The 11,098-nt window shown below is 29.5% G+C and overlaps 2 protein-coding genes across 5 annotated transcripts in view; one reads left to right on the top strand and one right to left on the bottom strand.

Annotated features, from left to right (window-relative positions):
* Positions 1–6,426, top strand: part of LOC145329375 (uncharacterized) — a 70,512-nt gene extending 64,086 nt beyond the window's left edge. For all 4 annotated transcript variants that reach the window (XM_080173462.1, XM_080173465.1, XM_080173463.1 and 1 more), the window contains 4 exons: positions 1,006–1,061; positions 3,319–3,392; positions 4,236–4,296; positions 4,644–6,426. In XM_080173462.1, coding sequence (XP_080029588.1) covers positions 1,006–1,061; positions 3,319–3,392; positions 4,236–4,296; positions 4,644–4,788 — 336 coding nt within the window. In that variant the 3' untranslated portion in view covers positions 4,789–6,426. The remainder of the gene's footprint in view (positions 1–1,005; positions 1,062–3,318; positions 3,393–4,235; positions 4,297–4,643) is intronic.
* A 961-nt stretch (positions 6,427–7,387) lies between these two features.
* Positions 7,388–9,964, bottom strand: LOC145330434 (uncharacterized). The gene is made up of 4 exons (XM_080175069.1): positions 9,932–9,964; positions 9,721–9,835; positions 9,253–9,328; positions 7,388–8,016 (listed from the first exon to the last, which is right to left on the bottom strand). The coding sequence occupies exons 1-4, from the start codon at positions 9,962–9,964 to the stop codon at positions 7,923–7,925; spliced, it is 318 nt and encodes a 105-aa protein (XP_080031195.1). The 3' UTR covers positions 7,388–7,922.
* Positions 9,965–11,098: the final 1,134 nt, after the last annotated feature.

Here is an 11,098-nt window from a genome sequence, read left to right on the forward strand (position 1 = left end):
CATTGGACTGTAAATTACAGTGGTACATAAAATAACCACTTGAAGATATTTGTTCGTTCAAAAATTTCGGGTAATTTAATTAAAAGAGGACTATCCACGAACCAGAGCAAGTGATTCTAAGCATCTTCCAGCACTGACCCTTAGTATTTTTTTAGTGAATATACTAGGTTTATGTTTAATATTTGCTTTATCGACTAAAAAGTTAGGTTTCACCATGGTTTTATATGAAAAAAACTTTGAAATGTAAAGCAATTTTTAAAGCAATATCATCAAATGCTTTGTTGAGTTCAAAGGACAAAATAAAATAACACTGCAGAAAAGCATCAAATGTTGTAAATTGCAAAAGTACATTATTTAAAATGTTTACAAGTTACCAACCCTTTTTTTAAAATATACTTTTTAAATCAAAATAATTTATATACTTTTGTGTCAATGCTTTTAAACAACAGTTTGAACTCATCAAAACATTCGATGATATTGCACCAAACAATGCTTAACATTTCAAAGTTTTTTTCATATAAAACCATGGTGAAACCTAACTTTTTAGTCGATAAAGCAAATATTAAACATAAACCTAGTATATTTACTAAAAAAAATACTATGGGTCAATGCTGGAAGGTGCTTAGAATCACTTGCTCTTGTTCGTGGATAGTCCTCTTTGATTGGTTAGTTTGATACTAGTAGTGTCCAACAAAAAATATTTTGTTTATCATAGTCTGGGATGTTCTATAACAGTCGTGCTCTGTCTTCTTCTTTAAGTTTCCAGATGAATTATAAGTTCTGTAAAGAAATGAGTATGCTTTGTGAACAAAAACGACAGAAAGTTTGTTCGTTTCTTTGGGAATAATATTTGTTTAAAACATTTTTTTTTCATTACTTAATACCTACCTATACCTTCGTAAAACTTACTTCTGTCTATTAAAAATCATTTGTTATACACTAAAACAGTTTTGCTTCTGATTTATAATTTGCTTTCAATGATTATTTATTCAAATTATGTTATAGGTTAGAAAAATCAAAGGAGTGTTAGTTCTTAATATACCACCACCGCCTTCTGACAGGTAAACAAATATTTAAACTAATTTTAGTAAGGAATTACGCCACCAGGTGCCGTTTTTATTTTCATAAAGTGTAATTTTTCGTAACCAATGATGTTATTTAATAAATCTTTATATACCTACATACATTAAACACTAAGGACAAAATCCATAGATGTCTAGTATAGGTTGAATAAAAATATTTACTGGAAATGACTATTTTTGTAAATAGAGACTTCAAGACCTTTCTGAAATCGCCTTTAACTAATTGCACGTATTTGATTTTAATGTAGAGTAGCTCCGCACCAAGTACTCGCACCATATCATATACTATTGACAGTTCGTAAAATGATGTTTTTATAAACCAAACTTAATTTTTTTACAAAATCTATATATTAACGAAAATGCAGCATTATCTCATGAGTTAACATGCGCATTACGAAGCGTAAATAATAGTTGCTTGGTATACGCCATGCCTAAAAATATTACCTTATTCTGCTATGTCAAATACTTGATATTGACCATTTAAGATTGGGATTTGACCTAAAATAACCTTACCTAAAGTAATGAACAAATTAGAAACAGATATACACCACACGTCACCCCCTTTTCTAATTTATTTAAAATAAGGGTAGGGCACTTTGTGTCAAATTGCCTTTTACCGTTCTTCAATGCCTATCCATTTGCTTTTAATGTTAATATTTTTTTTTCATTTTTTATTGGTCAAATATTTTTTGAAATGTAAAATGCTAAAAGTAAAGAGATTTTCTATTTATGTATAAACTCTGTTGTACAGTTGTATTTATCTTCCCACTTTATATGAGACAAAGATAAACACACTCATAGCCATACAAACATAATTTACATCAATATACACTTGTGTGTGTGTGGTTTTAGTTTTGTTAGTTTTTAGTTGTCAATCTACTCTACAAGTTTGTGTATTGGTCGGTTTTGCTTTTAACAGGTCGACTTTGGGTGGTTGGGTTATGCTTTTGCATATTTTTTATTTAAAAAATATCCTTTTTAGTGTTTAGTCAGGCATATTAAACATAATGTTACCGTTTTTAAGTTTTTCTCTCAATTTTTTAGTCATCATAAAAGTAACTATATAGTTAAGAGGAAATATATTAATTTAAGATGATCTTTATTGTAAAATTCTTTTGCTACAATGCTATATTTTACTTTGAATTTTGCCATTCATGTCTTATTTTCTTATTTACCTAAAATATAAAAGTGTTTGTTATACCCATGGTTGGTTGTGACGTTTATGATGTAATATCAACCATTGTTTTTAAAAGCGAAGCTTTTCTATAATTAGGGTCGGTCCGTCCGTCCGTACATCCGTACGTCCGTCCGTCCGAGATAGATAGCTTTTATTCGTTAATTTAGGCATGTTAGAATTGTTCTATCGATTTCAAACTTTGCATGATGATTCCTGTAGTAGTTGGGTACGATTTAGAAAGCGTAGCAACTTTATAATCATTACCAGAATGTCCGTACGTCCATTTTAAACATGTTGATTTTTCTACTTTTTTAACAACAAATTTTCAAGTGTTTTAATTATCCGTTTGATCTGATTTTTGGTATATTGATTCCTTGGACAACAAAGAACAATTTTATAAGCGAAGCAACTCTATAATCAAGTCCAAAAATGTAAGTATGTCCATAAACATTATCCTGTTTTTAAGCAGTTTTTCAACAAATTTACCTACAATTTTGATTCGACATATATACATTTATGATCCGATTTTTCAGTTCAGATACTATACAAGTGTTAATGTCCGTTTGTCCTACCGTTTGAGTGCTTCGCTTTTATGGATGTTGTCATCCTTGTTTTTCTATGAGAAATAATATCATAATTAATGTTAGAAAAATTTTAAAATATGCATTTTAAACAAGGATGACATCGTCTACAAAAGCTAAGCTACAAAAGCAGACTTTGTTACGCAATTCTTTGGTTATAGTTTCTCGTGACTACGCCTCTCAAGTGGTGTTTCGTCGTATTTTCACATTAGCTTTTGATAGATTATTTTAGGTTAGGTATTTAGTGGCTAGAAATAGGAAAAATCTACTGTGAAAATACGACGAAACGCCCCTTCAGAGGCGTTGTCACGAAAGGAACCAACCCATAAATTTTCACTGGTGGAGTGTTAATACGGTTGTAAATAATAAGAGACAAACTTATTTCTCCCTTGACACCAGAGGGAAGTGAAATTTAACTTGTTTGGAAAGTATACAACCTTGACCATTTTGAAATTAAATGATTTTTTATACCTATTAGATTATGGTTTGCATTCAAGACAAGTCCAGAATTAGATATCAGAATGCTGTCATATTTTGGTGAAGATTTACTCGGTAAGTTTGTTTTTAGTTACAAGGCTACTCTAGGCGATGTCTGTACGTCTAATAATGCAAAGAATTTTTATCAATCCTTTTGGCGTATTTATTTAGTCGAGCCGCTAGCTGTTTGTACCATATTGCTGTCTTAACTTATTTTTGTTTTACTGTAGCCTTTCTACTCTATAGCTAGTCACTATCTGTCCATCTGTATACTATAGATCCAGTTAAAGATATAAACTGCACGAGCAAATATTCAGCAATTTTATTTAATTCCACTTAAGATTTCAAAGAATTTGGGGAATCTGGGTAATCATGGTTTTGGGATTTAATAAGGCATTGATTATGAAGTAGTGAAATAATTTAAGTCTATGGTTCATGTATAGACTGGCTTGGTGATAGGTACTAATTAATAGTATGGTTAGCAAATTTTCTTCTTTTTCAACTAAATATAAAATTGTCTGTACAGTTTAAATAGGAAAAAATACTTAAATTTATTTCACTTTAAAAGTATTATAAATATTTTACCCACTTGAAATAAAATTCTAATAGGATGTTAAAATATTGCTATCCATTCAAATTTAATTCTCTTTTGAATTGCAAATTTTCATCTTGAATTACCTAATCCTGATATTTTTCATTCTAAATTTTGGAAGTTATATTTCCAGTGTGGCTCGATTAATTTTAGTCGAATTAGATTTTTTATGAGCCGTACTGGAAAAATATCTATCTATAAAAGAGAAGAAAATTACATGAAAAATCCATGTTTTTTTGGCTTTGGTGACTCGGAGTCGGGGCCAACAAGAAGAAGCCGGTACGAAGAAATGTACAGTTAAACAATTTAATTAAATTTTTTTTCAGGTGATGATAGCAGTTTCAAATCAACAATCATTAACAAAGTTTTTCAACTTGTTAATACAAAGTAAGTATATCAAAATTAAATCAAGTTTAGGTTTTTATATTTTGTTTTCTTCACGGCTTTTAAACTGCTTCATTTTCGCTGTATTCAAACCGGGTTTTAATCATTAAGAAAAAACGGTTCTGTTTTTAAATTGAAAATGGATTGGATTACTTTTATAACGATATTGTGGGCCCTTCAAGGCTGAAAAGGAATTAAGCATAGAATCTGTCAATTACGTATCTGAAGTCATATAATGCTTTCCTCAACTTAAATTTTACTAAAATATCAAAGTAGATTAAATTGCTGAATACCAGCTATTTAAAGTTTTTTTAATGTTATAAAGAGTATAAAACTGTTTTAAATTTTAGAATTCAAGAAGAGGTTGTAAAGCTGGTAGTGCTACCAAACATGATTGATATTCCACTCAAAATTATGGATGGTCTACCCTACAGTAATATACCTGAACAAAATATGGTTCCAGATCCAAGAACTAAAATTAATCTTGGATCTTAACATATATTATTATTATTTATAAATGTTAGGTACATGATATCCAAAAGATTTCTTTTTACACATCAAAGTTTAGAAATAACAAATGTTTCAATATGATGGGATAGTTTTATCAGAAAAAATAGTTTGGAGTTTTAAAAATTTGTTTTTAAAAGTATTCTAAAATGAAGCTTAGTGCTGGGTTAGTCACCCATGATCTTATGTAAACTATTTTCCATTAAACTATCTCTTCATCATTTCAAATTTATGTCTTTTGAAATTGTGGACAAATTTTCTATTTCTATGGTTTAATGCATTTCATCAAAAAATAATGTTTGTCAAAATCTCATTAAAAAAAACAAAAATTTAAGAAATACATCAAAAATATATATTTATGTATATTAGTCTTATATCTTTTTAAATACCTTTATAATATTTTCATATAATATAAATATTAAAAAAGCATTTGTATCAAAATTTACAGATAAAGCATCTCAAGTTAAAGCTTTTCAGTCAATTGTTTAGATACTTTATTTAAAAATTTTGCCTGTTGTTTTTAGTCATAAATACCAATTAATTGTAATGTTGAAATGAATGGCATATTTACCTATTTCTTTCTTTTTTTTTGCACTTTATAATACTTTGTGGAACTTTAAAATCTCAATTTCTCTTACAATTTTTTTATTTGTCTAAATTTTTGTAGATAATCAAAATCGCTTTTAAATTTTACGTATGTTTTATGTATGTAAAGGCCTAAAAAATCACAGAAAAAATAAAAAGACAGTTTAAAAATACCTACATATTTTTAATCATCATTAATTTATATTTAAAAGTAAAAATATTTTAATTACATTTCTAAATATTTTAAAATCCAAGTTTTTATCAAAATTTTTGTCATTTTTATATTATAATGTTGGGTAAAAAATTTTTATTAATAGAAAATCTCTTCATTTTGCCATAGGTTTACTCGATATTCTCCTGTCAACAGGAATATATGGATAGCACAATTGATCTAAAATTCACTTTTAGTTGTCTTAGACTTTGGGTACTAAAACCATTGCAACTCTTATATTGGCTAATTCTAAGGACTTTGGGCACTAGCGCATTGAATTTTCTTTAGTCCTAGCTGACGAAGCTTAATTATCATAATCAACGGAAATACTAGAAGATAATTGAATAAATTGCCCATTGTCTCATCCCTTGCCTGTCAGTCATTGAATTTCTAAATAGTGAAGAGGAGAGGGGTAGGTTATGTCCTGGCTTGGTTGAGCAAGAAAACAATCCTTGCAAAAACACCGAAATGAATTCGGAAAAAAAATCACGAAACCAATACGTAATTTCAGCTGTCGTTGGGGGACAATATTTAGTAAAATTGACGACCTCTCCATTTGCCCCCCAAATATATTTCTAGATTTATTTCGTTTAATGGTTATACCTTATTCCTGCCTTTACTTCCCTTCTTTAGATTTATTTTGCTATTTATAGACAGAGGATACAAGTAGTCCACTTGCTGAATTAAGGATTAAAAATTACAAATATGAAAATATAAGGAATAATGTTTGTATGAAATTTTTGTAATGTGTAATGATGTCTCTGTTGTATAACTTGACGTTATCAAATGTGATAATTTTGTGATTAGAAATATAGAATAGTGTATTGTCATTGTTTGTTTTATATAACTTAATATAAAAGTAATAGGATCTCTGTGTGTCTGTTTGTGTGTTGTGTACCGAAAGATCTCGCTAACCACCGAACCGATATGGTTATTTTTTAGATGGTTCATGATTTAGGGGGAGGGTACTACCAACCTCCCAAGAGAAGTCACCCCCTCACCTCAGGTGCCCCTAGATCGTTGCTGATAGTTTAATAACTAGGGTTGGCTCAATATAACTATATCGCTATTGGCTAGTTTTCTTTAAGTACATATCTATTTCTCAATAAATCAATTTTCCTCCCCCGCCATTACTATCTAAAAGAAAGAAGTAAATATTTATTAATTTAAATGATTTTGAAAAGATTTTTTCAATTATATTTTTTTCACATTACCATCACCAAAGGGTTAATATGATTAAAATTTTAATTTTAATATTTTAACACAAAGTGTCGCCACAATCGAATTCTTTTAAAATACAGTTTTCTTAGATTTACTCTGTTATGGACATAGATTTTTTATTTATGAAAAAAGGATTAAATACTTCAATGTAATTCAAATATAAACATAAATTTTCGGGACCTAATAGAAGCTTTACTGTAGAGGAAATCAAAATCGTTTTGGAGGTTAGCGAGAGGTTCAGCTATAGAGACATAAATATAGGGCATTGGAGGGAGGGAAAAAGTTTACCCTCTACGTAAATTTTAGTTTTAAAATTTTATTTTGTGGGTCGTATTTTTCCATGGGTATTTATCTTAGGGGGGGGGAGGAGTTAACCTCTTGAAATTAGTTAAAACCTTTCCTGATATTATATGAAGCTTCAGTGTAAAGTAGATCCCTATTGGTTCTGTAAACACAGACATTATAATATTTTTCAAATTAAACTAAATTTGAATTGATAGCATTTATTAAAAATACAATAAATAAAAATGTAAAATTACAATAAAATTTGACTAGATATAATTAATTATAAAATGCCCTTAATAAGATTTTATAGATATTAGACATATTTTTTAGGAGATAAAATAGGTAAACTTTTTTCTTTGCAATTGCGAAAAAAATTAGGACTTAACTAGGAAAAGAATATTCAGTCTTTTAATATGGATGTAAAAATAAGGAAATTTTGATTTAATGAAGCGTACAGGGTATTTTTATGGCAAGATAGAGAATATTTTTTTCCAGTAAGGACTGATTTATATCCGGTGGAATAGTATCGGTTCTCAGCCTTACTGATGAAGATCATTGTATAGCAAATAGACAATTTTTCATGTATATAAAAATTAAAATCATAAAATTAATACAAGTTTTGTAATGTTTAATTTTAATATTCACGGAAAGCTGTCTATAATACGATGCGATAAATAACTACTAAGCAATTAAAAATTATTATCTAAAAAGAATGAATAAGTATCGAAACATGTTAACCTTTTAAATTGACGAGAAAAATGTGAAAACTTGTAAAACTTTTATCAGAAAAAAAAACAATTGACTCCTAAATCTATTGCAGCTAGTTTAATCTATTTCTGATGGAGTTTTCAATGGCTTGTTTGACCGCTGACTGCAGAGCTGTGGCTAGTTGGCTGCGCTCACCTTCGGTTGTTCTAAACAGACACAGAACACCATTTTTAAATTTTTGTCTTAATACATGTATTTAGGGATAGGGCTAGCCTTAAAGTACTAAAATAAGGGTTGAACATTGGACTGTAAATGACCGCGTTATCTTATCAATTGGCCCAAAAACTTTGAGTACTTTAATTGAATTTGAATGGGTTGGTTTAAAACTAGCAATGTTAAGTCTATCTTTTCGGTCTGTTCGGATCTTTTGTAAAAAGAATTATCTAGGAAATCGCATTTCTAAAAAGCGGATGGGATACATGAGCAATAAGAGATATAAGTTTTCCGGAATTGTAATTTAGGGAGGAGATTTGAAATCTGCATCAAATTTTAAGGATTTTTTATAAAATTCGTTTTTTGTATAATTCTTTATCTAAAAGCGGAAATACAAATCAAGTTAATTAATTTTGGCATCCGTGATTGGTGGATTTAAAAAATCTGCGCTCTGATTGGATGTCGTACATCATTCAACCAATTAGAGCGCAGGTAGTTTAAAATCCACCTATCCTATTGGTCAAAATTAATTAACTTAGAATGTATTTCCGCTTTTAGATAAAGAATTTTACAAAAAACGAATTTTATAAAAAATCCTTAAAATTTGATGCAGATTTCAAATCTCCTCCCTACATTAAAATTCCGGAAAACTTATATCTCTTAATGAGCAATAATTTAATTTTTAAAAAGACATTAATTCTTATTTTATGTTACTTTGATGTAAACAAAGCATTTGATGAGCATATCATATACATGAAAATAATTTTAATTAGTTTGTTGAAAAAAGAATACTTTTTTTCTTGGTTATCCAATATTACTCAGCTGTAGTAAGCTAATCAAAATTAAATTTATTTTCCGTTTTTATTGATGAATTTTAAAATTAAGGAAAAAATTACAAAAATATCAGTGAAAGGGAATGTTATTCTGACAAACAATTTTAAAAGAAAATTTCCCCAAAACCCCATTCCCTTTTTTCTCCCCTTACCCACTCCGCTTCAGTAACATAAAAACAAGTTATACGCCAATTTTACCCCAACAAAATATTAAATTTTGCGGCAATTTCAATTGGAATTAATTGGCTGAATAGCAGCCCTGCAAAAAATAAAAATAAATGCCAAAACTTATGATTAATTTGAGTTGTATACTTATACACCATCTTTTTATTGACGTAATACAGATTTTTATTTAATAAAATGCTTTTCTGATTTTTTAAAAAATGGTTTGTGTGCCTTGTTTTGCTTGTAACTTGGCGCAAAGCTGCTCGTACACTATTCATAACTGCTTCCTCTACAGCACTTTTCAACTCTAAAATTTAATCAAGATTTATTTTTATATAAAGTTGTTGGAAAATGGGTAATCAGGTTTAAGGGACAAGTTTAAGTTTTAGGAATTTGTTATGGAGTATAATATAACATGTTGTCCTAGGAATCATTATTCAAAAAATCAGTTGAATAGAAAAGATATATAGTATATCATAAAAAAGTATTTTTGTTAAAAATCCGCATTGTTTAAATGGAAGTACGGACTTGTAGAACTGCTACGCTTTTTAAAATAATATCTAACTGTGACAGGAATCATCATGCCAAGTTTGAAATCATGTGACAATTCTAACATGCCTAAATTGTAAATAACAGCTATCCGTTATTTAAGGACCTATCCTAACTATAGGAAAGCTTTGCTTTAAAACAGTAAGTTACCTGAATTTGACATAGCTCCTTTACTAGGGTTGTTCTGTTGCCTCGAGGCAATGGCATTTGAGACGGCAATGGCAACTGCCTGATTTACAGCCTGCTGGATGGCAATCTTTGTTGCCTGATGAGTTTATTTATACAAATTAGTTATAATCCTATTATAAAAAAATGCTATTTTTCACATCAATTCATTGACTTTTTAAAGTCGGTGACATGCGAAAAGTAGTCTTGGCTGACATATTATTGACATACCGCGCGCGCGTTATTCTAATAAAAATATGACTACATACTTAATCTTATGATGATTAAATAACAATTTCCTGCTAAGTGCCTAGTTGAGCACTCAACCCCTATTCTTATTTTGAATTAAACAGAAAATAAAAGGATTGGGGTGAGGTAGCTTTTCGTTTGTTTGTTTAATATTTTATGGTAGGTTATATTTGGTTCTAGGTAGCTCCGACGGGTTAGAGCCCCCATAGGCTTTCAATTTATTTCCAAACTAACAGTGAAACAGGTTTTTAGTGCTCGATTGGAACTTTAAGGTAAAGCACATTTGTTATTGTATAAAGTTTCCTGTGAGTCAGTCTGTGATCTGCGCTGCAGGGCAAGTTGTACGGTTCTCTGTACAGCTGCCAGTACGGCTCTCCTGAATATGTTAGAAAATATTTTTCAGTATCGCTTCGAAACCGATCAATAGCCGGTGAATTAGAACTGTTTTGCAGCCATGCTGAAAATTATGTATAGTATCGTATTATAAACAGCTTTCCAAAGATATAAAAATGTACAAATATAGGATTAAAATCAGTTTTTTTATCCCGTGCATTTGTACATTTTTGTATCCTCAGAAAGCTGTTTTAAAATCATGTCTACAATAAAGTCCATAACGTATTTATTATGAAAAGAATTAATGATTCGATCGACATTGTAAAATTGTAATTTAAACAATCATTGAATTATTAAAAATAGTAGTAAAAAAATAAACTAAACTCATTGGCGAATACTGAAAATGGACCTCATAAACATTTAGTCAATAAGTCACTTAATTTAACATTTAATTTAAAATAATAAAGCAAATTATGTTTTATGAGCTAAAATGACCATGCTAATATTGCTTGATTTATTTCTACAAGAGATGCGATCACTAAGAATGATTTTTTCTTTGAAATATATTTCGTTAAGAAGCAGCAGTACTTACTAATTTAAATGTTACGGATGTGATATATATAAAAATGTTGAATTTCACAGGAAAATACAATCATTTTTCTGATGATCTGTTCAAATTTGAATGAGTTTACCTGAGGGCCTCTGGATCAGGCGCCTGGCTGACTGGGGCCTGGGTCACAGCTGTGAAACCCTGCTGGGCCTGGGTGCTGCTGGTCACAAC

Source organism: Acartia tonsa, chromosome 10 (genome assembly GCF_053477335.1).
Source record: "Acartia tonsa isolate MP-2025a chromosome 10, ASM5347733v1, whole genome shotgun sequence".
NCBI classification, from domain to species: Eukaryota; Metazoa; Arthropoda; class Copepoda; order Calanoida; family Acartiidae; genus Acartia; species Acartia tonsa.

Bases quoted from the DNA above. Each gene is read 5' to 3' on its own strand.
- LOC145330434 (XM_080175069.1), bottom strand. From the start codon at position 9,964: ATGTCAATAATATGTCAGCCAAGACTACTTTTC. The intron at 9,836-9,931 runs GCATGTCACCGA...TAAACTCATCAG, and splicing joins GTCAGCCAAGACTACTTTTC to GCAACAAAGATTGCCATCCA. The intron at 8,017-9,252 runs GCACACAAACCA...GTGTCTGTTTAG, and splicing joins CAAGTTACAAGCAAAACAAG to AACAACCGAAGGTGAGCGCA.